This window comes from Melospiza melodia, chromosome 24 (assembly GCF_035770615.1).
Source record: "Melospiza melodia melodia isolate bMelMel2 chromosome 24, bMelMel2.pri, whole genome shotgun sequence".
NCBI lineage: Eukaryota > Metazoa > Chordata > Aves > Passeriformes > Passerellidae > Melospiza > Melospiza melodia.
This window is the reverse complement of record NC_086217.1, coordinates 3,927,235-3,954,522: the sequence shown is the minus strand read 5'-3', so window position 1 is coordinate 3,954,522 and position 27,288 is coordinate 3,927,235. Positions and strand designations below refer to the sequence as shown.

The 27,288-nt window shown below is 46.4% G+C and overlaps 1 protein-coding gene across 1 annotated transcript in view; it reads left to right on the top strand.

Annotated features, from left to right (window-relative positions):
* The window catches only part of UBE2O (ubiquitin conjugating enzyme E2 O), a 62,511-nt gene that overhangs the window by 26,625 nt on the left and 8,598 nt on the right, over nucleotides 1-27,288 (top strand). The window contains exons 2-13 of the mRNA XM_063176044.1: nucleotides 7,140-7,199; nucleotides 12,209-12,319; nucleotides 12,966-13,063; nucleotides 14,505-14,568; nucleotides 16,233-16,376; nucleotides 17,010-17,119; nucleotides 17,924-18,074; nucleotides 18,807-19,312; nucleotides 22,138-22,292; nucleotides 23,172-23,284; nucleotides 24,318-24,443; nucleotides 25,406-25,495. Of these exons, the coding sequence (XP_063032114.1) occupies nucleotides 7,140-7,199; nucleotides 12,209-12,319; nucleotides 12,966-13,063; nucleotides 14,505-14,568; nucleotides 16,233-16,376; nucleotides 17,010-17,119; nucleotides 17,924-18,074; nucleotides 18,807-19,312; nucleotides 22,138-22,292; nucleotides 23,172-23,284; nucleotides 24,318-24,443; nucleotides 25,406-25,495 (1,728 nt within the window). The remainder of the gene's footprint in view (nucleotides 1-7,139; nucleotides 7,200-12,208; nucleotides 12,320-12,965; nucleotides 13,064-14,504; nucleotides 14,569-16,232; nucleotides 16,377-17,009; nucleotides 17,120-17,923; nucleotides 18,075-18,806; nucleotides 19,313-22,137; nucleotides 22,293-23,171; nucleotides 23,285-24,317; nucleotides 24,444-25,405; nucleotides 25,496-27,288) is intronic.

Sequence of the window (27,288 nt, the reverse complement as noted above, 5' to 3'; positions counted from 1 at the left end):
CATCTTTCTTTCCCATAAAAACCCAGTGTGGCTGGAAAACTCCAGTTAGAAGTGAAACACTTTAAATGTCACAGTGTGAATCAGCTCTGAGCTTCCAGGGAATTCTCTGCTGTTGCTTTTCCTTCTCTCCTTGTTTTTCACAACTGCTCATGTGCAATGCAATCTGATCAATGTAACACAAATCTTTCACTGGAGGTGAACTTTGGATATGAAACATATTTTTCCAACAGTAAAATGTGATGCCATTGGTAATGTTTTGATGCTGAAAAGATATTAAAATATCTTGGCTTCAGATCTTCTGGGTCATTGAATTTCTGAACCTGTGTCATCTAACTTGGTGTATCCATGCTATATTTGGACAGCTGACTTGCTTTTTTAGACACCTCATCTAGATTTAAAATAGAAACAGCTTGTGTTGAGTTGATTGCTACACTTCTGTTTTAGCTGTTTGGGTGTGTAATCAGACCTTGGAGTTAAAAAATAAGAGCTGGGGGATGCTGAGTTGGGTTGGCTGCTGCCAGTTGTGCTCCCTCCTGCCCATTTCCATGAGCACCCACCCCAGAGCCCTTCCAGGGCCAAGGCAGCTCTGGAGCTGCTGTTTTCTCCTGATACCTGGGGCTGCTGGTGGCCAGGAGCTGCTTCATGTAGTAAGGAAGGTTCCTCCTAACCTCCAGTAAGAGCCTGGCACTGGTCCCAGTCACAGCCCAGTGCAGCTGGTGAGATTTCCAAGCCACAGCTTCAGGACTGGAGGAGGAAAGGATCTGTTTGCTTTTGGGTTTAGAAACCAGGCATGGGAGCTGTGGTACCTCATGTCCTGTTTCAGGTGCTGAGAGGCTGTCCAGGGCTTTCAAAATACCTCCAAGGAGTCTCTGTCAGCTCAGTGAAGCAAGGTTTTACCTTTTCCCAGCACCAGGCATTTGGGTTTAGCTTTACCTGGTTATGGGGTGTGGTGCTGAGGTTTGGAGGGGTCTGTCATGCTTTGTTACCTGTTGCTGCAGTGGTTGCTTTCCCTGTGCTTTGCTCTTAACCTGTGGGGTTTCTTCTTCTTCTGAGCATTGATGTTTCAAGTTTCCATGGCAACTTCCAAGCTCTCAAGTAGATGTTGTCCGTTCAAAACAGAATGCTAATGTGGTGATTGTAGGACAGTGACAGCCCTGGTTTCCCTGCAGGAATGTCCCAGGGAGTGGATTAATTTTTAACTCCAGAACGTTTCAGATATTGACTTGCTAGGAGAACTCTCCAGTGCAACTTTAAAAAAACCTCCATCTGTGTGAGTCTAAAGTTCTACCTGTTGATGTTGGACAGAAATCAGGTACCCAGTTCATGTCTCCTCCATCACAATTTTTGTCTATTGGCACAAAAAGACAAGTGTGACATGTTTTCTATGGATAAAACCTTGGCTTGACTAGAAAGGAGGCCAGAAAATGATAATACATCTAAAAGGGCATTATTATATTATTATGTTTTCCCCTCACACTTTCTTTCTTAGTCCCATTGAGAGAATTCAAAAAAGGCTTCACAAAATTGCAAGTAATTTCTTTTTTCCCTTTTCCCTTTTCCCTTTTCCCTTTTCCCTTTTCCCTTTTCCCTTTTCCCTTTTCCCTTTTCCCTTTTCCCTTTTCCCTTTTCCCTTTTCCCTTTTCCCTTTTCCCTTTTCCCTTTTCCCTTTTCCCTTTTCCCTTTTCCCTTTTCCCTTTTCCCTTTTCCCTTTTCCCTTTTCCCTTTTCCCTTTTCCCTTTTCCCTTTTCCCTTTTCCCTTTTCCCTTTTCCCTTTTCCCTTTTCCCTTTTCCCTTTTCCCTTTTCCCTTTTTCTTTTTTTGTGTACAGTTGTAGGTGCAGAGCCTGGGAGCAGTGCTTGCAATGAGATCAGTTCCACAAGATGTGCAAGGGGAGGGTTGGGACCTGTGAGATGGGCAAGGAGCCCAGAGTGAGCAGAAGTGACAGGTCTGTGCAGGTCACAGCCTGGCCTCTGTCCTTGTGGTGGCCACTGCTATCCAAGTCCTTGTTTAAAACCTTTGTTTAAGTCAGGAGGCAGAAGCAGCTTTCATAACAGAAAATTCACTTCTGAGTCAGCTGGATGAACATCTCAACCATCAGCAGCAGTTCAGGTTAACAGACAGAGTTTCACATCCAGCATTGGGCTTTCCTCCTTTTTGTTGTGGTGCCTTGTATTGTCATTTTTATAAGCAGATAGCAATGTGTGTGTGCTGCTTTTTCTCCTCCATCTGTAGAGCTTATTTCCAGAGCTCTTGTTTTGGAGGATGAAATTCAGGATGTGTCTGGAATAGAAAGTGATGTTGTTACCACAGTGATTGCGTTGGAGGCAGAGGCTGTGGGTTCCCACTGTCACCCTTGAGTAAATGTCATTCTTTATTGGTCAGACCCTGCAGTTCTTCAGGTTGGAAAAGACCTTTGAGTTCTCATTAACTCAGCATTGCCAAACCCACCACTAAATGATATCCCCAGGTGTTACAGCTGCACATCTTTCAAATCCCTCCAGGGATGGTGACTCTGCCACTTCCCTGTGCCAGTGCTTGACAGCCCTTTTGATGAAGAAATTTTCCTAATATCCAGTCTGAAGCTCTCCTGGCACAAGGTGAGGCTGCTTCCTCTTGTCTTGTTACTTGGGAGAAGAACCTGACCCCACCTGACTACAGCTTCTATCAGGGAGTTGCAGACAAGGAGGAGATCCCCCTGAGCCTGCTTTGCTCATCTAATTGGTTCCCTGACAGTAAATTTCCCAAGTCCAATATTCCCTCAGCTCTTTCTCTGAATTGACTTTTAATGGTGATTTATGGAAGAAATGAAGCTACCTCTAGCCCTTTGCAGGTAGAACACACCCAATAAACTCAAGATCCTGAAGTTAAAGGAAGAAGAAATGAGCAGAGAAAATCGAAAACCAACCACTACCATCAACAACAGAAAATACAGAGGGACATCAGTTTACCATCAAAAAGTGCTAAACCTGTTCCTACAGGTTTTCACCCAAATGAGAGGTGTGCTATTGTTCAGGCTGGAACTTCTTTGTGATATTAAGTCTTCAGGGCAGGATACCTATGAAAAGATTTGAGGCACATCTGTGCATTGTCCTGCTGCTGCTGCAGATGGGGGGGTTGGAGGTGGTGGAGAAGCCCATCAGGGCATGGAAGGAAGAAGACTTGGGAAATTTGTAGGGTTTGCCAAAGTAAAGGCCAAAGGAGGAAAGGAGCTCCCTCAGCTGCTCCAGAATGTGAGACAGCACTGGCCAAGCATGAGCTGTAACAGGGGGGCTGGCATTGGCAGGCATTGTGCTGAATTACCCCCTGGCAGAATGACCACCTTCTGTTCTCCTAAAGTGAAACACCAGCGCTCCTGCCCCATGCAGAAAAGAAACCGTGGGGATAGCAAAGGAAGGGATGTGCTGGCAGTAGGTGTGAACGAGTTGTCCTTTCTCCTGGGTTGGATAAAACATTCTGAGGGATGGTGACACCGCTGAGGTACCAGTGATGTTACAAACAAACCTAAATTGCTGATTACTGAGGAAAAACTCTGCTTTAGTTATGCAGAGAGAGACCAGGGATTTAAGCCACTACTGAGGATCTCCAGTACTCAGTTTGTTTGGATTCACACCACCCAGGGCTGTTTGTCCCTATACCAATCCCAGCAACTCCCACAGTATTTACCCCTGAACTTCAGAAGTGATTGTTGCTTATTTACCTGCCACAATATTTGGCATTTGTGGCTAGTCCAGATCATCAAAGTAAATTGTTCTGGGTTTGAGCTCTTGTCAGCAGGGAGCTCTTGGAGAGGAAAATTGGCACCAAATCTTGCATTTGTTCAAGGGAGTTGAGAGATTAAACCCAGAGAGTCACAGTGGGAGTTTAGCCCACCCCTGCCTGGGGATGTTTGCACCTCACTGCCAAATTGTTTGCTAAAGTGGGAATTCAGTTTTCTGTCACAGACATCTCTCTTAACCTCTGCTGTTAGTTTAAACAAACAAAACTCAAAACCACAAAGATTTTGTTTCAAATGACAAGTTTGTAATAAAAAATTAGGCAAGTGGATGAAAGCAGAAAGCTCCCAAGGCTTAATGAGCTAATGCTCAGTGGAAGTGTCAGTCCTTTCCCATTCTGCCCAGTTCCAGGTGTGAGCCCTGATGGCTCCCTTATTTTGTTTGAGGTGAGATGACTCAGCTGAGAAGGGGGATGTGTCCTGTTGGTGCTTGTTCTTTATGCAGAAAATCAGAATTTGTGTACTCCTCCTACTGTGTGTGGTTTGAGAGCATCATCAGCCCTGCTAAAGTATCAAGTGTTCTCCACATTGCAGCTGCTGCCTTTTGATGAGTAAATTTGCTGTGGAGCTCAAGCACTGATTCAGTGCTGAGCACCAGGAGCACCTGAATAGCAAAGGAAATAAATGGGGGCCAGAGCTGCTCTGCCACTTCTTTGTGCAGTCAAGGCCCTAAGGAGCATTACTGACCCCAGGCTGGGTGTGTCACCCTCTTCAGCAGGGTGAAATGTGTGTGTAGTGATGGGTGTCTTTGATTTGCCTTATTTAACATTTGTAGTAGTGAATTTATGTTTTAAAAAGCAACACAAAACACATCTTGAGGAGGGAGTTCAGCTTGGCATACAGGAGCATAGGATTCCTCAGAGCATCTCTGGGAAACTGCTGTTTCTCATTCTTGGGGCTGTTACTGAGGCACATGGCTAGAACAGAAACCCAGCCATGTTAATACTGACTCTCATAGAGGTAAATATAGCAGCTGTGAGGACCTATTTTAAAAGTGCTTGTGCAACAGAATTCCCTCAGTGCTGTCCATCAGTTGATGATCACATTGCTCTGGGTGTGACAGAGGACAGGAGGAATCACTGAACTGTTGTGTTCATCAGCAGCCATCCCAGCTCACTCTGGTTGGGTTTCTTGTGGGTTTTGAGTCTTTTGTGACATGACAGACCTGTGAAGTATTTATTGTTGATGCTGGCTTTCTGCCTGCTGCTGGGCTTGCTTTTTCTTGCCACTGAGACAGGTGGGTCTGGCACATGAAGCTGAAAATAGTGGTGCCTTTAAAAGCCAAGAGACCTGAAAATAGGTTAAATATAGTTCCCCTGTAGAGGAAGTTTTATGCTTTGCTTTGGGAAGAATTTGTATTATTATATTCTTGAGGAATGATCACAAAATGGGGATGCTGCCGATTGACAGCTTCTGGGATTTACCAGCATTGAGTTACCCAAAGATATTGCTGCTGCTGGGTAACATCAAATCATCTTCATGATCTGGGTTCTTCAGATGCTGCATCATAGGAGCAGTGTGGCTGAGTGATGTGTTGAAACATAATGCATCAATTTAAGCCCTAATGCATTTTGAAATTAAAGTATCATCATACACTTGGAGCTGTGCAGTGAGAATACTTCAGTTACAGTACCCAAACTGCTGCTCATGCTTGAGTACTTACTGGAATGTAAATGTTGCAGCCTAATTCTGGATTTTAAAAGGCTGCCTATACCATACTTACTTTAATAAATAATTTTAGAAAGCTGTATAAAAATTGGTGTCTATCTATATACCACAGTGGGATGTGGGAGGCAGTGAAAACACTTCTACAATCTGGAAATGTGCTGTGGGCTTCAGGTTTCCCACTCCAGTGTGGTTCTGACTCCAGAAGTGGGGTCTAAAAGCCTGCCTGGCTGGGTCTCTTCCCCTCTTACTGAAACACACAGTCAAGAAGATGATAAATACTCAGGTTTATCATCATCTAATATAAAATAATAAAACCTCCTTTGGTTTAATTCCAGCTCCTGTTCTTGGATTATAGATTTGTCTAATTTAGCAAAGCAGGCTGTAAGCCAGGGAGGGGGTTAGGATGAAATGCTGACAGAGCAGAGTGGAGTTCAGGCTGGGATGAACAAGGAAAAGCCAGGAATGCAGCAGCAGTGGCAAGGCTGGTTCTGAAAGTGACTCATGAGAGAGGCTCTGTCCCTGGTGGTGCATTCATGTGGCACTTCCCAGAGCACAGGGTGTGGAATGAGTGTATTTACAGGGCTCAGTGAGGTACCAATGCAAATAAGTTCTGGACCCTGAAATGCAGATGAGGCTTCTCCCTGCTCAGCAGAGGGAGATTTTAGCTGAGTTACTGGGAGGCTGAGCAAGCCTGAAATTGGAGTTCAGCCTTGTGGCCTCAGTAGGACATCATCCCTCATGTAGCATTCCAGTGTGTTCAATGGCAGCTGCATTTTGTAGTTTGAAGCTGTTGAAAACACTTAATGGAATAGCCTGCAAGGAGTTTTGAGGTCATTGAAACAGCTGGATGAAGGGCCACTTTTGGAAGGACATCACTTGGTTGATCACTGGAGATCCATCAAGGGATCAGTTCCCTTTCCAAGAGCCCTCCTGGTGCCCTCAGGTCTGTGTCAGCTGTGAGTACATAAGGATGTTCCAACCACATCCTTTATTACCAGAATGAGCTCTTTGCCAGCAAGTGCTTTAGCAGGAGCTGGAGTAAGCAGTGCTTTTTTATCCCTGGTCTTATTGATGTTTTGTTACCTGTGTGTACCTGAGAGTTTCTAAGTGCAGAAACAGCCATTTCTTTTCCTTTTCTTTTTTCAAGACAAGTGCTTCCTGCAGTGGATTTGTCACCTATTCCCTGCCAGCCAAGACTGCTTACTATACAGGACCTTGTTTGTGTCCCAAGCCAAATAGGCTTTCCACAGATATTTGGGAGTATCTTGGGTGAAAACTGTGCAGGATGAGACACAGAGCTGTGATGTGATGTGCTGCTTTGTGCCTCTTCTGTCTTCTCTACTGCATAAACTGGATGTGGGTAGGAAATAATGCGTGGTGCAGGCAGAGGAAGAGGAGAGGGAGACTTGAGGGGATGAATGAGTCAATGTCTGCACCCTTTTTGATGTGTCTGCTGACTTAGAGCACAGTCATGGATGGATCCCCTGCTTGCTGATGTCAGATCTGTCAACTGGATTTTGCAACTGTGCCAAGGGGATTAACTCTGTGTGTGGAAGTGCCTCAGCATCCTCCACTGCAATCCTTCTCAGTCTGGAGGATTGGGATACTGTGCATTTGTATTTGTCATGTTATTTCTGACTGAATATCATCTGGGGTCAGCACTAAAGCCAATCTCTCTCTCTCTCTCTCTCTCTCCTTAGTTGAAACTTGAAGATCGCTCAGTGGTCCCTCGAGATGTGGTCAGACACATGAGCTCCAGTGTAAGTGCTTTTTTTTTTTCCTTTGTCCTTTTTGATTGTGATACTGCTGCATGGATTTCTAGGACTTGCCAAATTGCCTGAATGGAGCTGGACAGTAATGCTTTGAGCATGTTCTATATTTAGTGTGTTGGATGGACTGAGCTGCCTCCAGTGAAAATGGAATTCTGCTAAGGCTTCTCTCTGCAGTTGCATATCTGCAAAGGTCTCCTGAGCAAGCAATCCTGGGCAGGAGACAAGAAGCCTGTCTGCCCTGCCATTATTAAAGTTTTACATTCATCCATTCTGAGTTGTGGGCCTGCTCTCCCAGTAAGAGGGAGATTGGAGTGGGGGCAGGTCCCAGTTCCACTGCTTGCCTTTGCCTCTGTTTTCTCTGATAGAGAATTTGGAGGGAATATTTTCAGACACACCTCTCAATCTACAGTAAGCAGCATCTTTTCCAGCTTCTCCCAGAAATTCAGCAAACCAAACACTGCTGGAGCATCCAACACAGCTAGGTTGACAGAGAGCAAGCTGGTTCTTAAACAGCAGCTGATAATTGTTCCCTTTGCTCTTTCTGCATGCTGTTCTATGCCCCAGCCCCTCTGCTCTAGTTGTATGGCACTTGTGCCTATCAGAGATGTGTAGATTTGGGTTTTGTGCAGGGAATACTGGGGAGCTTGTTGAGTATTGATGATCAGATGGGATTTGCACTCTTTAGGAGCTCAGCAAGGTTGGCAATTTCTTGCTGTGGCTCAGAGCTAACCTCTAACCCTGAGCCATATGGCCCTGCCATGTGTTTGCCTCTTCTTCTCTTGACTTGCTTCCAGCAATGTGGCTACCAAGGCTGTGCTGAAGGAAGCAGCTGGCCACTAACTGCTGCAGTTGCACCACATGGTGTGCAGCCTGGTACAGGGACAGAGAAGGCTCTTCTCTGACCTGTCTGCCTTGTTTGGGTTTTTGTTATTTTTAAATAAAGCCTTTTTTGTCAATTAATAAAAGTAAACCCACCCTCCTTTTCCACAGAATATTACAAAGAAAAAAAAAAAGGAAGGAGAAGCTTGAATAATAATTTGAAAATGGCTGAAGCAAAGTATTTCCTTAGGAAATTTAATAGTTGTTTGAAGTGGAAATTTGAAGTCAACATCTTTTTCTAAAACTGCAGCTTTATGGAAGAGTTCTCATCCAAAACAATGAGCAGGTAGAAACTGGAATTATAGGCTGTTAAAAGTGTTGTACCTGGCACAGCTGGAGCTGTCAGAATGTTCTTCTCACTCAGGGGGATGCTTTGAGTCCTGTCTCTCAGCTGTTTGTTATCCAATGCTTCTTAAAGTCATTTTAAGCTTTCAGGACAGCAGGTTGTTCTCCTCTTGGCAAACATGGATGTGCTGCTTTTGTTTGCAATTTCCATTCTCATTTGAGCAGAAATAGGCTCCCCTGGCTTGCTGCACATGCTTTGGTAGATATGTACCCAGCAGTTGTCTTGCACATTCATTTTTTTTTTGTTTGCATGTTTAAATAATGGTATTTGCTTGACCCTTGTGCCCAGTAATTTCATTTTTTTAATTGATGGAATGGTGAGATTATAACTCAATTTCTTCTCTCTGTTGAAAAGCATAACAAGTTTCTAAATGTTAGTGGGGGTAAATTAAACAATAAGCCCCCTTTATTCCAAAGAAAACCTTCACTTGTTAACAGATATATTCCAAAAATTACAGGAGCTTTTAAAATAGAAAACCTGCAAGTCAGCCTGCCAAATTCAGGATGTGGGATGGTTGCCCTGTGCCAGTTGGCCTGGCAAATGGAGAATGTGGAACTTATTCTGTATTCAAGACACTCTCTTAGGGCTTGTTTTTAACCTTGAGCCAGAAGGACTCAAAATCCTCTGTTCCTCAAGAGAGGAGAGCTGACTCAAAATCCATGTGCTTCTCATTGAGCACTGAGTGTGGGGAAAAAACTTCTTCAGGGGGAAATGCATAAAATGAGATCATTTTCACTCAATGCAGTTGGGCCTGAAAGTCTAATCCAACTGGATGAGAAGCAGGAGAAGTGGCAGAGGTAATTTTTCCAGGTGATATGCTAATTTGGGAAGAAGGTAAGAAGTAGATCTGTAATCTGTCAGACACCTGGATTTTGTTGTTTCAAAGGATTCTGGGCTATGCTGTTCCTTTTAAACAAAGGAATAAGAGTGGTGTAAAGATCCTCTTATTAGAAAGGGTGCTGAGGGAAAGAGTGGAAGGATGGGAGGTGGAAGATGTGGGATTGATGGCTGGGATTGATGGCTGTGTTTGCAGAGCTGCTGGGCTCTTGGATGGGAATTTGCTGGTCTGCCTTAAAGCCTTGTCTCTGATGGTGAAGGACTCAATTCACTGTTTAAATATTCAGTATCTCCAGCATGATGTCAGGGTACCAGAAGAAGCAGGAACAAGGTCTAGGGAGTGCACTCAGTTGTGGAGTGAGTGAGGCTTGAACCCATCAGCTCTCCTCATTCAGCTCTACTCATTCAGGGAGTGTTCAGTTGCCTCCCTTTTCCAGTTCTGCTGTTGGAATTGATGGAAATGGATTTTTGTAACAGAGCTGTGAAATGTCAGCTCGTTTCATTTGGCCCCTCCTTTAATGGGATCAGCTAATGAAAGGATGGGTGTGCTTGAGCTGTGCCCAGCTGAGGACCTGCCCTGGAAGATGGGACAAGTTGGCAATGTCTCTCTCTGGGACTGCACTGCTGAGCACTGCTATAAACTCAGAGTGATTCAGCAGAACCCCTCAGCCTGCAAATCTGCATCCTCTGCCACAGGCTGATGTTTCATGTGACAGAGAAATAAGTGAACTCATAATAAAGGAAGGTTCAGTGGCAGGTGAGGGAGGAGAGCTGTCATTTGACAGCCCTGTAGGTCCTAGGGCTGCTCACAACATTGATCTTTGCTTTCTTAACCACAGACAGGGCTCTGTACTTGCTCAAGCATTTTATAACTGGAAGGAGAAGCAAGCTGAGCTAAACCTGTTGCTCTTGGCCATGACTAGTAGCACCCAGCTGTGTTAGGTGGGAGGCACCTTTAGGGTGGTGCAGGTGCCTTCTCCATGGGGAAACTCTTTTAGAGAACAGGCAAAAGGATGCTGACGCACATCAGTCACTCCAGTCCTGGTTTTGTTGCTTGCTGTACTTTCACAATCCATTAAAGGGATTTTAGACCAGGAGACAATATGATCCACAGAAATCACAGGTGTTGGATTGTATCATGTCTCAGAGCTGCTGTCGTGTTGGCTGCTGATAAAGGGAAAAAATTAATTTTGAAATGTGCAGTGTCGGGCAAGGAATTTGTTTCTGGAGGGGTTTTTGGTTCTGACTAACAAATAGTCTAAAACACAGGACCTGAACTGCAAAGCACAGCCAGAGGATGGTGTGGGTATACTTGTTTTAGCTGACTCTGGAGGAAAAGCAGGGCAGGTGGCTGTGCTGCAGGCTGCAGAAGCTGTGGGTTTGTTGAGCAGGTGCCACTTCTGAGCAGGCTTCACTCATCCCACAGCTCAGATCGTGCTGGCAGTAGCTGTTGTGAAGCCAGTGTAATTCTGGCCAACCCTTTTCAGGTGAGAATGATGGTAGAGCTCTTCTGGGCTCTTTGCTGGCAGCCTGTGCAGGCAGCAGGCTTAGCTGCAGTGTGTTGTGATGGAGCTGAAGCTGGGAAAGGCTCCCTTTGCTCTGCAGCCCTTCTGGAGAGGCATGGCAGTGATATGTGGGGCAGCTGGAGGCAGTGAGCCCCTGCTGCTTTGGGCTCTGCCAGCCCTGCTGGCACAGCTCTGCCTGGGGCTGGCCCCCTCTCCTGATCCCATTGCCTTGGGAGCCTCAGGGCTGCAGGGCCCTGGTGTGGGTGAGGACAGAGCCAGCAGCAGGCAGGTGGAGAGGAAAGCAAACCAGCCAGAAGGGCTGAGCAGTCTGTCCAGGAATCACCTGCACTGTCTTTGCTCCAACTGCCGGTCCTCAAGGTAAAACTGAATGAGTTGAGCACCAGCAAACTCCTGAACTCTCACAAGGGCTGCCCAGGGCTCTGAGTGAAAGCCTTGACTAAACATTTCCCTTGGTTGAAAGAACAGAACTGAGCAAACAAATTCACTTCTCACAGGGTATGAGCCCTCTGAGTGTTGTGCTCAAGTCCTGCTAGAGCAGAGACCTTGATGTTTGAGATAAGGACAGCTCATACCAGGGCATTTGTCATGCTGGCCCTCAGTCAGCTTTGATAATGGACTTGTGGTCTTTAATAAATAAAACTATTGATTGTCCCAGCTGTCAGGAGGCCAGGGCAGCTGCTGCCTTTGACACTGTTTGGGTTAGCAGCCCTTCCTTGCAGGCCCTCACCATATGTGTGAGCAACGTGCACATTGTGTGCTCCCTGCCAAGCTGCCCCCAGAAGGCTCCTGACAGCATGCCTTCTTTTCTTGGGGACAAAAAAGATTAAAACTTCGTTAAAAAGTGAGGGAGATAATGACAGACCATCTTATAATTAGACCAACTGTGAATTATCTGGCTGCAAACCTTGAAGTTTGACCACAGGTGCCAGATTTTTTTTCCAGTATGACACAAAATAAAGACTATTTATAATGTCCTTCAGAATTGTGAGTTAAAGTCACGACAGCTTTAAAGAATTTCTGTTTTGTTGCTGATCTGCCCCTGCCTTTGCTGACTCAAGGCAATACCTCACAATGGTCCTGTGGAGCTGTGAGCCAGGCAGATTTTAAAACAAGTAAACACTAATCACCTGATACAGTATGGTCTTATTTGACCAGGTGTAGGTGTCTCTGCTTTAGCATCTGTTTCAGGTTCTACCTGGGAAGAAAACACTATAGGTCTGTAATAGTGATCTCACCTCTGAGCTCTCATAGTGTTGTATGAAATTCCCCTGCAGAACAAGGACCCGAAGGGTAAGAGGGGATTTAGTCTTGAAGTTTGTCTCTGAATTTATGACTTGTACACAAAACAATTACATTTGTATGTAGGACCTTCCCTAGGTAACAAACCTGTTTTCCTTTTGTGTTTTCAGGACAGTCAGTGTGGAACCGTAATTGATGTCAACATCGAGTGTGCTGTGAAGCTGGTGGGAACCAACTGCATCCTTTACCCTGTCAACAGCAAAGACCTGCAGCATATCTGGGTGAGAACACAGCCAAAACACACTGGGAGCCAGGGCCTGGTGGTGTGCAGGGATGCTGCTGCACTTCGAGTCTCTCTTGAAGGCAAAGCATCCATGTTGTGCAAGATGCATCTGCAGTTTGGTTTTATTTTAAAAACCTCCCTAGCAGAAGATGATGCAGCATCTCCTCATCTCCCCATCTGTTCTGTGTTTCTCATCACATTGCTGAGACCGAATTTTCTTGAAGAGCTAGACTGACATGAAATTATGTGAGAACTTCTGCACTGAGTGTGGAAAGCCTGACCAGGGCAGCCCAGAGCTGCTGAGCTGTGACACCACTGCTGCTGAAACAGGCTATAAAAATGCTGAGATGAGTCAAGCATGTTTCTGTTGAGCTGGAACAGTCTCAAACATATCTGTTTCTCTCTTTGAGTGTATAGTTGGTTTCCAGAGACTAGGTAGGATAGGATTTCATCATTGCTTTTCCTCTGAGATAAAGATAATTTGGGAGTGAAGAGCAGGAATGTCATAACTCATCCCAAGTCACAGCCTGTGGGAAGAAAGTAGGATATGAGCTCCTCTGGGATGAAAAATTAGTCTTAGTGATAAAAATTGGCTCCAGCTGCAACAATTACTTAAAAAGTTTTGTTTCCTGTTTTCATCACAGCCTTTCATGTATGGTGACTACATAGCCTATGACTGCTGGCTGGGCAAGGTCTATGACTTGAAGAACCAGGTCATCCTCAAGCTCTCCAATGGAGCCAGGTACTTCTCTCCTTCCTTTGGAAGACTGTCCTCCCTGGTTTTCACAATCCTGATCTGTTTTATGAGAACAAGAAACAGTTTGGGCTTCATTTACAAAATGCTGAGTTATCTTCTTGCATGATCTTCAGATGTAGAGCAAAAGAATATTTCTTTCTCTGAAAACATTGAGATTCATTGACAACCCTCTGGAAAAGCTGTAGCCTGAAAGGTGGCAATATTTTTCAATCCCAGCAGATCAGTGCTCCAGAAGTAAAGCACACTTTAAACTGTACTTCTCCTCTGCAAAAGTAGCTGTTTAGGATGGGTGGTTGTTCCAGACTATTTCTCAGTAGAAGAGCATAACTTCACCGAGCTGTAGGGAGAATTCTTACCTTAAAAAAAGCTCTGTGAAATGATGGAAATTTGCAGGCTTGTGGTTTTTATCAAATATGAAAAAGCAACCCAATATAGAACAGCTTTCTTTTTTCACTGATTTTTTTATAAATGAAAACACAATCCAAAGTCTAGAGAAAGATTTACCCAGAGATATTGAAAGAAATATGTGATGAAATTTCTGCAAAGCCAGCAGAAGGATCTGAATTCTGTTCCTCTTGCATGTGAGACAGTGACTTGTGTGCTAACCTTATGGATTCACTACATTCTCTGTTACTGAGGCCTGTCTTATCCAACAAACTCTTGATGCAAGGGAAGGAAGGAACCAGTGGAGGGCCAAGAGGTGTATGGGCCTGGCAGCTGGGGAATAACACATCTGTCTTGTAAATTGAGTGTTGACATTGATGTTTAAAACACAACAATCAAATCTCCAACCCTGCAGCCAGCTCTGAGTCTAAGAGAAGTCAGTAATGTGGGAGCTGTAGCAGATAATTGGTGGATGGATGGATCTGAGAGTTTTGACTGTTATTGTGAGGTTAGCCCAGGCTGGAAGGTTCTTAGGTCTGTGTTAAACTAGGAGTGAAAAATAGCCACACATCTGTCTGTAATGCCTGCAGTTATTGGTGCAATTTAAAACTTTGCTTGGAATCTTGTAGCAGCTCCTGCACAGCTGTGTAAAGTGAGGGACTGCTTGCAAAACCTCTTCCTAATGAATCATTTGAAATGCCACCAGAACTTACTCTGGAAATGAAGCAATTACTAAAAGAAATGTGCCCAAATTGCCTTTAAGTCCCAGCATGGTGTAAGAGATGGGACCTCTGCAGCAGACAGATCTTGTCCAGCACCCAGCCTGTTACTTAGCTTGCTTTTTTACATGTTGAATGGGACCTTTAGATACCTTTAATGCTTTTACAGCTTGTCTATGAGCAGTTTTTCTCTGGCCCATAAAAGCCCAGTGATACACTGCTGGGTGCATGGCCAGAAGTGCTCAGGCTGTTCCTTGGGTGCTGTTTGCCTTTGGGGTAGATGACTTTGGAAGTGTGACCCTGTGTCTCCTGTCTGTTTCCAGGTGTTCCATGAGCACAGAAGATGGAGCCAAGCTGTATGATGTTTGTCCCCACGTCAGTGACTCGGTGAGCTGCTGCCTCTCCTGACTTTGTCTTGGAAACTTTTTGTGCAGGACAGAGGGAGAAGGCAAAATTCATATGAATTTATTAATCCTAAGAATGTATCACTTCCAGTAACAGTTTAAAGGTGATGTTAGTCACGAGCAGGGTTTCAGGAGGTATTACAATTGATACATCCAACTGGTTTCTTTGTAAACAACTTGTGTAACACACTGTCAGATGGCTGGTGTCAAGGCAGTTCACTCACTGCTCCTTCTGTCTGCGCATGCTTCTGAAGGCTCTTACGCCATTTGCTGCTTTTAAAAACTGTTCCTCTTCTGGAAAAAGGGGTTTTGTTTAACAGGTGCTCTGCTAGAAGCAGGTTTTCAGGTCATGTAATGTAATGTCTCTTGTTACTGCAGTCCGTGGTGTTTTTTGAACAGAGACCTGCCACCACACTGGCATTTTCCAAATCACATGGCAGGGAAGGTTTTGCTTGCTTTTGGGTAAAACAGTTTGCTGTGTGATGGGATCTAACCTCTCTCACCTTCAAAGGCTGATGACAGCCTGCTTGTTCTTCCAAAGGGCCTTGCTGCACTCCTGGCAGCAGTGCTGGGAGATGACAGAGGATGACGTGTGATGCTCAGGAACTAGCAAAGCACTGAGCTCTTATCCTTCCCAGCCTTGAAAGCAAAGGTCTCTTTGATCTAAAACTGCACTTCTGCTAAAACTTGATGCCAGCTTGTTGAAGAGTAAATGGAATAGCAGTTCAATAGGATGTGCTGCTGTGGTTTTCTGGTTCTGTACAGAAAAGGAGTGCTCTGTCACTCGATATTCTCCAATAGCCTCTGCTACTTTGGGTTCTGCAGTGTGTTTTCTGCTCACTAAATGGATGTTGTAGCAACATTTAGCTTCTGGTTACCTAATTTTGAGATGGCTTGTTTTGAGTCAGGCTGCCTTTAAAGTGTACACAGCCCTCTGGGGAATTCAGTTTGGGCTGAATCAGCTGTCTCCAGTGCTACTCTTGATCCTGTGCTCAGAATTGCTGTGTGTTAGTTGGGTACCTGAGTTAGATCTTGTCACACTGCTCTTATCCCTTCTGACAAATTACAAGACTTGCTGCAGTTTTGTGCTCAGTGTTTTATCTACCCTAAACTGCTCTGTCCGCCCCCACACTCTGAATCTCAGTATCAGTGGGAAGGAGCTCTAGGAAAGCAATTGTTGTGTTTACTGTCCTGTTTTTGTTTTCAAAGAACTGTCATATTAACTAATCCACCTGAGACAGGAATAATACTTACACACTAAATATGACAAGCAGGGGAGTGAAGGCACACATCCATTCCCTCTGAAAGATATAGGTGCTTGAATTAGAGCATGAAAAAGAGATGTCCTTGCCCTGCTGACCTTGGCTACCTTGTTACTGAGAACCTCTGTGTGGAAATGTGCATCTTTAGTTTATTGCAAGTCCCTTTGCTTCTCCTGCACCAAGTCCTGGTCCTGGTGGAATGTGTGACACAGCAAGTTGCTATAGGAACTGTTGGGTTGCCTTCAGGAAAGGATGAGATACGGGAGATGGGCATCTTGCAGACTTTACCTTTATAGTTAATTTTACTGACCACAAAATGTGGAAGGGAAATGCTGGGATATTAAATCTTAGAGTCCTTTATTTCTCCCCTCTATTTCTCCCACAGGGTCTCTTCTTTGATGATTCATATGGCTTTTATCCTGGACAAGTCCTCATTGGGCCATCCAAAGTGTTCTCCAGTGTGCAGTGGCTGTCGGGTGTGAAGCCTGTTCTGAGCACAAAGAGCAAGTTCAGAGTGGTGGTGGAGGAGGTAAGGACTGACACCCTGACACATGGCCACCTTCTGCCTGCATGGTCCCTGGCTGGCTGTTTGGAGCAGAGTCAGCTTGCCATGGTAACCTCCCAAGAGCAAATGTGCTGTGCCTGTGCTGTTCTGAGGTGACAAATTTCTCACTGGGGACTGGCAGGACTTTGGAGCATCCTAGCAAGGGTCCCTGCTGGCACCCTGTAAAGTGATCATGTGTCAGCACACTCAGAGGGCAGTACTGCTGATCATTAGGGCAGTAGGAGCACATCTCCTGTTGAAACTTAATGTTGTATGCTGTCCAAAAAGGAGAAATATTGCTGATTCTTTGCTTAAAGAAGGAGCAGCTCCAAGTCCATTAGCATATCTCTTTGTGACATTGGACTGCTGATTTACATGTACCATAGCTTCCTTCCCAAGCCACTGGTCTTTCCTTAAAGTTAAATTTGTAGAATCTCTGTTGTCAGGGGTCAGGCTGTGGGGGCACTGTGATTGTCCTGGATGGGTGAAACTTCACTTGCCCATATTAAATGATAAAAGCAGGTTTGCCACTTTCTGTGTGTAAACTTTGACATCTGAGATATGGGTCTGGGAAAGTCTCTGAAATGTGTAATTGCCTTTTCTATCACTATATTGTAGGTACAGGTGGTAGAACTAAAGGTTACTTGGATCACTAAAAGCTTCTGTCCTGGAGGTACTGACAGTGTGAGCCCTCCTCCCTCAATAATCAGCCAGGATAAGCTGTCCAGGTGAGATCCCTTGGAAACCCCTTTTTAATCCCAGCACTCAGGCCCTGCTGACTGTGGGTGACAGGCATACCAGGTGAAGGGACACAATGCTTCTGTTTCCAGCAGGACTTTTTCTTCTATGTTACATGCCTGCATATCCCAGAGCATTTAAATCTCTTATTTAAAATAAATACAAGAGAACTTCCAAATGAGTTTAGCAGACACTTGAGTTACCAGCACGAGGGCAAGCATCCTGCTAGTGCCAAGTTCTCTCCAGCTGACACGTGCACAGGGTGGTGTCTGGCAGCAGCTTCCTTCTTCCCTTGTCCTTGGACTCCTGGAGCAGGCTGCAGCTCCGTGTGTGTCAGGGGTGCGGCTGCAGCCCGGGCTGGTGCTGAGGCAGTAACTGGTGCCCTCTGCAGGCTGCAGCTGCTGCAATGGACTGGGAAAGCTCAAAAGACAAGTCAGATGAGCAGCAGCACTGTCAGTGTAGGTCCTGCCTGGAGCTCCTGCGCTGGAGGGGAGCAACTCTCAAATTACAGCAAAAAGCCCCAAATGTCTCTTGGCAGCTGTCTCTGGGAGGAGGAGGGGAGCTACAGGGAGAGGAGTGATTTGTGTCCCACCCAAACCCTTTGTATCCCCACCCAGTCTCTGGTGAGATTCCCACTTCTCCTTTAGAATTGTGTGCCTGGAAATGATTTGGTGTGGTGCTGTGCCAGCCCTGCAGCAACACTGTTGGTGTGAGGCCGTGCCAGCCTTGTCAGGGCCCTGGGCACTGCTGGGTTCTGGTTCTGTTCTGTGCTCATGGCTCTCCTGTTCTGCCAGGGTGAAGCGTCTGGGCTGCTTTGACCATGCCCAAAGGCAGCTTGGGGAAAGGTGCCTCTACGTGTTCCCAGACAAGGTGGAACCTGCAAAAATCACCTGTGAATGTCCAGAGAGGAATTGTGTCCTGGGTGAAGGAGCAGTTGCCAAAAAGGTGAGCTGGAGGGTCCAGGGAGGCATTGACATCTCTGAACATTTGTGGTCTCTGTGGCTTTTAAAGCAGAGATCTTCCTGGTAGTCATGTGGTCTGAAATGTGACTCCTGGAGTGGTTGTAGGAGTAATGGCTTGTTGTTGCCAGCAGGGAAGTCACCTTGTGGAGCACTCTGACCGCTCTGGGTGAAGCATGCAGCTACACCTTGAGAGAGCATAAACAAGGCCTCAGCACAGAAATGGCACCTTGCAAGGGTCAAGTATGCTCTGACAGCTGGGATTTAAAAACACGTTGTTTTCCTTAGCATTCTCATGGAGCTGAAATGTTTGGTTAAATCCTTGCTACAGAGAAGCAAGGAAGTTGTTTTTGCTTCCTAGGCCACATGAATCATGTCTGTACCTGCTGGCTGTAGTCATGGTGTTCCTAGAATAACAGGATGTCATCAGTGTGTAGATGGTGACCTCTGTGCATGTTGCATGGATTTACTTGTGACCTTCCATGATAAAAAAGTTCAAAACATGCCTAAAATAAGCTGAAGGAGCAAAGCTCACTTTACATGGGCTAGTGCAGTGCTGCTCCTGAGCAGAGCACTGTGAGCTGCTGGTTTGCAGAGTAGTCTGGTGCAGGTGAAATTTGCAGAGCCCCATGAGTGCTGTTTTTCCTGCACAAAGCTGAGCATTCCCCAGGCTGCTGAGTGCCCAGGCACAGGTCTGACCCACATCTGCTCTGTCCAGGTGAGGCGGCTGCTGAAGAAGCAGATTGTGAAGATCATGTCGTGCTCCCCGGAGTCTCAGGGCACAGGTGAAGCCCCTGACAAAGAGTCTGCTGCAGCTGCTGACCAAAAATCAGAGGAGCTTAAGCCTGAATCCAAGTGTGAGCTGGATGACTCTTCCAACAGTGCACCAAGTCCTGGGGAGAGAAAGGAGGAGCAGCCTGAAGAAACAGGCAAGGAGAAAGGGGGAGCAGCAGCACGGCAGCAGCAGCAGGCCCCGTTTCTCCTGAAGGATGAAGGGCTGCCTGACTACAGGCTGCAGTCCATGGAGCAGGATGCTGATGATGAGGCAGCTGATGACACTGATGACACCAGTTCTGTCACCTCTTCTGCCAGCTCCACTGCCTCGTCCCAGAGTGGCAGTGGCACCTGCCGCAAGAAGAGCATCCCTCTTTCCATCAAAAACTTGAAGAGGAAGCACAAGAAGAAGAAGACCAAGGTTTCACGAGAGTTTAAACCAGGAGACAGGTGAGCTGAACTTCCACACCCATGTGTAATTGCCAAAATCTCCTTTCCCCAAGTGCTCAGCTGTAAATCAGCACCTGAACTCGGGTGCTGGACGATGGGGAGTTTGGTCTCTGCTTGGTAGTAACTGACAGCAATTATCCTGTGATGACTGTGCAGTGGCCTGTGTGGAATCAGCTTGGTCTCAGTCCAGCTTCTGATGAAACTGGGGCCATGTGACCTGACACTGATGCTATTCCATTTCAGCTGTGCCTCAGGGCATGGACAGCATATCTGTGCTGTGCTAGATTCTGTGTGCAGGGAAGGAGGTGAATAAAGATCACACAGCTTAAACATGACACTAATTTGTTCCCTTATTGGCAGCTTCTGCAGAGAGGCTGAGGACAGACCATGCTAGGAATGGACAGCTTATCCTGGAGAGCTGTCTCCAGAGCTCTGAGCTGGCAAGGGTAGTGCTGCTGTGGGTTCTGTTATCCTGGCCCTGCTCTGCAGAGGTCTGCCATTTTTGCCAGCAGTATACTTCTCAATATTAGAATTGTTTAATGAATAAATTGCACTCACTCCTTGAGAGCCTTGGAGGAATTTATTTCAGTAGCTTGAGGGAGGGAGCCCTGCATATATCTGCCCATTTCTAGACAAAACTGGATGTCAGCAGCTTTTACCTTTAACTTAGGAATGTTTAAACTGTTTTCATGGGATTTCCTTGGAGGAATTTATTTCAGTAGCTTGAAGGAGGGAGCACTGCATATATCTGCCCATTTCTAGACAAAACTGGATGTCAGCAGTTTTTACCTTTAACTTAGGAATGTTTAAACTATTTTCATGGGATGGAAGGATATCTGAGGAGTGGTCTGCCTGTCTTCCCTGGGCTGCTCAGTTGTGTACAGATTCTGCATCAACTGATGCCAGAGAACATGGGAGAATTCTCTCAGGAAAGTGACATTATCAGAAATTATTCAAGAGATTCACTAGTTTGAGAATGTCACGAACTTCATTGGCATTTCTTGTAGGTATTTAGCCTTGCCTGTGAGTGATTCTTGTAGTCCTTGTAAGTTCTGGAGAAATTAGATTTGAAGGTCACAAAGCCCAGCAGAGCAGCATCCAAGTGTGAGAAAAAATGGGAGTGTGTGATAGAGTTGCTGGGAACAGATCCTCGGTTCACTCTTCATGTCTCACTCCCCCGCTGAGTGTCTCTGTTTTACTGAAGGTTTTGCTAAGGAGAGCTCAGCTAGGGCACCTGGTGGCTCCCTGTACCATGCAGGCAGAGGGGAGAAATCCCTGTGTCAGCCCCAGGAAATTCCAGTGCTGATCAGGGCAGCTCTATACAAGGAGATGCAGAGACAACCATGACACAGAGTAGGAGTTAGAGGAGCACAGACTGAGAGCCCCCAGCTGATGCTGTGAAGGGTACATGGGGCAGCTGGGCACAGCTCAGTGTGAGAGACCAGTGCTGTTGAATATTCCTCTGGGGTGCTGAGGAATCAGAGATGTTTCTCTGGTCATCAGAGATGTTCTGCCAGGCACTGCTGAGAAATGCCTGGGCTGCCTGCACTCAGTGATGCACATGTGATGTGTCAGCTCCTGGGCAGTGTGGCTGCAGGGGCCAGCTCAGCATGTGGCTTTGCCATCAGTGAGTGACCTGCTGCAGCTCTCTGTGCAGCACACAGACAGCTGGATATCTTTCAGTGAGGATATATAAGGATTTTTATTAACATCAAGTCTTGATTTTTGTTTAAAGCCACCATTGCAGACAAGAGTGCCTCATTTCCTTGCTCAGCCTTTCCACTCCCATCCTCAGCTGCACGTGTCCTCTGTCCCCCAGACGTGTCCTCTGTCACCCAGAAACCATCTTGTTGTGTATCACACACACACTTGGCCTTTTACAGACTCTGCTCTGATAATTTCTGTTGTTATGTGCTGGCCCTGCTAAAACTTCATCTTGTTTCCACTTAAAAATATTTCTCTGACATTGATAAAAACAGGGCTGGGGACAAACCAGCTGTATTTGCCTATTGTATCTTCATTCTGATTTGGTTTTGAAACCAACATAAATCCAGCACTTGTGTTATTCTGGAAGGCCTGGCCAGCAAAGTAAAGGGAAGATTTAAAGCCAGTGTGGGGTTTGGTTTGTTCTGTTCTGTAGGAGACATGAAATTAGTGGAGGGCTCATTAGAAGAGTGTCCAGCTAGGCTGCCCCTCCTGCCCCAAGCACTTTGCCTTGTCAAGCATCCCTGTCAAGCCCCACAGCAGAGAACCAGCATGTGGTCCATTGTGGTGTGTTTGGGTTTAATTTCTGAGCTGCAGAGACACATGTGTGTTTGAACAGCTGGGGAGGACATTTTTCTCTTTTAAACAAAATCCTTTTGCTTTACTCACATTCAATGTGTAGCCTCTTTCCTTTGTTTTGTTTATTTTTTCTCTCTGGAAGGGCTGTGATGATTTATCTTTCCACTCATGTATTCTTCTGCTTTCAAAGACTCCTCAGAGCTAGAAGGTGCTCCAGTGGAGAAGATCTCAAGCTTCAAACTATTTGCATCTCCTGTCAGGGGCAGAAAGTGGGTGCTAGTAGATGTTAATTTGCCTCCTTAGGAATAAAAGTGAACTCAGCAGGAGCTCCCTGGAAAGTCAGTGCTCCTTCAGCAGTGTAACTCCTGCAGGGCTTGAGAGCCCATCAAAACAAAGCCTGCTGTGTAGCTGTGTCCATGTGCCCTGCAGAGGGTTTTCTGACTGCCTTCCCAGCCTGCTGATCTGTGTTCCTTTGTGTTGCTGAGGTCCATCTTGATCCTTGATGTTCCCTTTGCTAATTCATTGCCTTTTTGTGCTGCCAGGGTTGCTGTGGAAGTGGTGACCACGATGACTTCAGCTGATGTGATGTGGCAGGATGGCACCGTGGAGACAAACATCCGCTCCAACGAGCTGATCCCTGTCCACCACCTGGACAACAACGAGTTCTGCCCTGGAGATTTTGTGGTGGACAAAAGAGGTATTGGGTGTCAGAGCAATGCTCTTAATTGCAAAGTATTGTTCAGTTTGGATCCCTTAATTTGCTCTGTAGCTGTTAGGTGGGTACCTGACAGGGACAGCAGTGACTCAGCTGACTTGGTGGGAAGGGCAGCAGAGAACCATTATTGACATACCAAAGTTGAACTATGACAACAGGAAGGATGTGGAAAGAATAAATACCAAGGATCCAAACTAAGATTTTCAGTATTTCTGCAGAGCTGGAGTTGCCTACCTTAAAAGAGCCAACAGCTCTGAGCTCTGTGCCACAGTGAGGGGAGAAGCAAACAGCTTACCTCAGGCTGTTATCTCTGTGTGACTGATTTATCATGACCCTCACATTTTTTTCATTGAGAGTTTTGGGATACAGAGGCCTCTTCTTGTATCCCTTTTCTTCACCAAACCAATTGCTGATGCTAGTGAAGGCTACAGGACAAGTTCAAGGAGACTTAGAGCTTTTGGATATGAAATATTGATGAAACCATCTGGCTCTCAGCTCCTTTTCTAGCAAGGGTAGACCCTCAGCAGTGGGGACCAGAAGACACTTAGGTTGGGAAGCAGGAAATCTGGCTTAGCATAAATAGAGGCTGTTTTATGTGGCCATTTCTGATGAGTAATGTCTGACTGGTCTTCTGGGTTGCACGTAGTCTGTGGAAAGTAAAGTTACCCATCAGCTCCAGCTCTACCATTCTAGTTTGGCAACAATTCTCACTGTGTAGGAAGAAGTGTTTTTCCTCATGCCATTCACAAGTGGAAGGCTTTAGCCATGAGAGCCCAGGAGCTGACAGCCTCAGTCACTGAGCAAAGTCTGTGCTCCTTTGTCTGATTTGTCTGTTTTCTTCCCTACCATTGTGACCAAAAGCTCAGAGCTCCCAGGACCCTGGGTTGTATGGAGTGGTGCAGTCTGGGGACCACATCGGCCGGACCTGTGTGGTGAAGTGGTTCAAGCTGAAACCCAGTGGAGATGATGTGGAGGTAAGTGCAGCTAGCAAAGAGAAAGCAGCCACAAAATAACACATGCCTCACAGATAAACGCAGATAAGCCTGGAAATCAGCTCTGCATTGACTGTGTGTCCTTGAGGAAGGGAACAATGCTTATGGGCCTGAGAGACTTAGCTAGAGGTGATGTCACTTCATATTTGTACATGCCTGTGAGGTGGCAAAGATCAGGCAGATAATTTACATCCCATGGCATCATCAGGTTCTGGTATGGATGAATATTTTTGCTTAAGTTGTCACAGACAATTGATTTCTTGAGTTCACTGTGAAAATTTTTCCTCCCCATGTCTTTGCATGGTTCATAGAAATAGGATCAATCTATTGCACATTGTTGTGTTTGCCTCTGCCAGGTACTATTGCCCACAGTTAACCTTTTTCTTGGGATTTGTAGGAATGCTGCAATGTATTTTCCAGAGTCTTGACAGACTGTAGTCTATCAAGATGCAGAGGGGGCCTCGACACTGCTTTGTCTTGGCCTGCCAGAGCACATTGTCATAACTGAGCAGGGCCCTTCACATGCAGAAGCAGAACATGTGTCTGACCCAGGGTTGTGCTTCACTTATATCTCATAATTCGTGAGCTCCTAGCTCTCTTTCTCCAGGAGAAATCAAAGGAAAGATGTTTCCCATTAAATGACAGGTTTTTTGTCATATACTTCCTGTTGCATTGGATAATTTCAAAAGTAAGCTCTTGCCCTTTGGGCCCCTGAGAACTGCTTTGAGAAATCTGGGTGTTCAGAAGGGAATAAAGCACTGTGGTTGCACATCTCCTTGTCATGGTGACATGAACCCTGAGGTAAAAGTGAGGGTGAGCAGATGAGACAGAATATCTGCTTCCTTTCGTTGTTGTGCCTTGATCCACTGGGCGAGGTGACAAAGCGGGACAGCAGCAGCCCCGTGCAGGCCGAAAAGGGATCAAACAAAACACCAAGTGCTTTGGAGGGCTGAGGGTGTGTTCTGGGGCTCAGTGCAGCCTGCTGGGGCTGACCTGTCCCTGTGTGTGGGTGCAGCTGATCGGGGAGGAGGAGGACGTGAGCGTCTACGACATCGCCGACCACCCCGACTTCCGCTTCCGCACCACCGACATCGTCATCCGCATCGGCAACTCCGACGGCGCCGCCGCCAAGGAGGACGAGGTGGGTCCTGGGCCTGCTGCTGTGCCCACTGTGTCACACAGGGACAGGTGGATAGGAAGGTGTTAGACCCCGCAGTGGCATCCTAAATAACCTCCCTAGCTTCCTGATTTTGTACTGGTGTCCCCTGCTGTCATGAGTAACACATCAGAGCTCTGGCTGCTGGAGATGCAACCTTGAAATGCTTTGGCCTTGATGGTGCTTTGCAGCAGAGCAAGAGTGAAGCTGAGACAAGGACTGAACATATGCCTGAGGGCTTTTCATAGAACTCGTGCTTAGGATTTCAGAGTAACTTGTAATAAAAGGATATTCTGTGGGCTCCTGAGCAACCATGAGGTGGATTTGTCATGAAACCTGTTTCACTTGGCAACAGAAGACTGGGGTTCAGCTATGGTGACTGAGCTATGTTCATGTTAATTTTGTTGAGCTGATTGATTTCCTTGGGGGAGGAAGGAACAATTTATATTGTAGACAAAACACCTCTGGGGTGTTTTGAGCCTGCTGCCCTAAAAAAGTGTTGAAAAGTGTAGTGTGGCTCTTACAGCACAAAACACATCCCAGCCTGCTCAGCTGACCTAAATAACCTGCTGCAGGGCGAGGTGCTCCTTGCCTGCACACCCTGCAAGACTGTGGCTTGTTTGTTCATGCCTGTGCTCTCTCTCTGAGGAGCCCCTGGTGCTGGGTGTTGGGGGAGCTGAGGGCACCCCACTAGAGGGCACCCCCATCCCACAGAGGGCTGGCACTGAAAGGCTGCTGGTCCTGACAAATACCAGGATCTCCTGCCAGACCAGCACTCCTGCTCCTTGTGGAGCCCCCTCCATGGCAGAGTTGTGTGGTTTCTCTATGGAGGATGTGTTGCTCTAGGTGGTTCTCCAGCTGGAGAATGTATTTTTCAAATCCTTCCTGCTCTGCACTGAAGTGCCTGGGGAGGAAAAGGGACTGACAAAGCACTCTTGTCTCCACAGCCCTCAGTCGGACAGGTGGCTCGTGTGGATGTCAGCAGCAAGGTGGAAGTGGTGTGGGCTGACAATTCCAAGACTATCATTCTGCCTCAGGTGAGGTCCTGTTCCAGCTCCCAGTGTCACTGTAACTCTTAGCTGAGTGACGAGATGTGGATTTAAATGCTGTGTGTAGAGAGATTCACTGGGTTAGGGACTCTTGCTCTACTGATTGGTGCAGTCTCATGTGATAGGGTGGCTTTCCAATTCTGTTATCACAGGAAAATCCTTTTATCAGGAGGCAGATAGTTGGTCATAACTGCTCTCTAATCTAGTGGTTAGGAAAGCCTGGACAGGCTCTTTTTGCCTTCACAAGCTCTGCCCACTGCCCTGCTCCTGGCCTCAGGCACCTGGGGCTTGGCAGAGCTCAGGGATCATTGGTTCTGACTGGAGCCCAGGTTAGTGCATTGCCCAACCAGGGCACTGCCAAAAGACGATTGCATGTTCTGTCTCTCTTGTGAAACGCCACCATGGTGGGGTTTTCACTAAAGAAACTCCTCCAGAAGCTGGGCCAGAGCCACAAATTGTCACCTTAGCTAACCTAGGGATCAGACTCAAATCTTCTCCCAGGCAGGGAGGGAAAGGGTTGAATGCAAGCTGAAAAATACAGATAGAGCCACACTGCTAATCCAGTGCTCCCTGCTCATTTGTCTGGGGTTCTTTTAAGGCTTTTGTTGTAATGTCTTGTACTCGTACTTGCTACTCCCCATACAGTTTCATCCCATGTCTTCTCTCCTTGTTGCCTGCAATGAAGGCAGACAGCCTAAAGATAGAAGACAACCTACATCTGTAGAGTCCATTCTGTCCCTGCCAGAACAGCCACTGCCTCCACTGCAGAGATGCCTTAGCAAATACAATGTACTTGAGCAAGATCCCTTTCTAAAGCAAGCAGCTCTGCATTAATTACAGTAGAACAGTCAATGCCTGCACTGTGGCAGGGGACTGGGGCGTACAAAGCAGGCTGCTGTCTCCCTTCCCCGTTGTCACATGTGCTTGGATCACAGGCACAATCAGAGGTCTGATGCCTGCTCACAAAGGGCTGTTCTCACACTGCAGTGTGCTCTGCAGCAGCAGCTCCTGCTGTGTCACACCAGTCCCTTCGATTCTGCTCCTCTGCGTAATGATGGGAGTTAGGGAAATGTCAGGAGCATGAATTATCAGTTGGTAAAACCATGATTTATCAATGCCTGACCATGTGCCCAGAGACGAGCTGTCTGGGTGCTTTTTCACAGCTCTAAAAATAAAGATGGCATAACAGACTAATTAACTTTCCAACTCAGATTTGGATTAGCTTTGAGGGCAGTGAGTTTTGATGGCTTTTGGTGCCTGCAGTCACTTGTGTTGAACCCAGCTAACCTCTGCTGGCTGCCTGGCTCTGGGTGGCACAGGACTGGCTCAACAGTGCTGGTTCACTTGAAGCCTTTGACAGGATGACTGAGGGTCCCTGTGCTTCAGCCTCTGGGGTTGTATGCTGCAAGATTAAGAGGATTCTTGGGCTGCCACTCAAGTATTAGAAGCTTGTGGATAAAATGCTTCTATCTTGTCACTGCAAGCACAGCCCTGTAAAAGTGTTCTTGCTCCCCTGGTTCTGTGTTGCTGCTTAAAGCTGGAGGAGCTCTGTAAACCTCTGCAGAGAGACCTCCTGAGACGTAGCATGTGCAAAAGCAAGTTGTAGGAGGTGAGGCTGGATGGAGTGGGGATGTGTTCAGCTTCCAGTAGTGAGAGGGAAGAGAGTATTTTATGTAAGAGCTTATTCAGCAACTTGGGTGAGGCTCCATTGTCCCAGCTGAATTTTAAGCAGTAGCCACATATAACAGCTAAAGCAGTCTAGCAAGGCTCTCTTGGCAAAT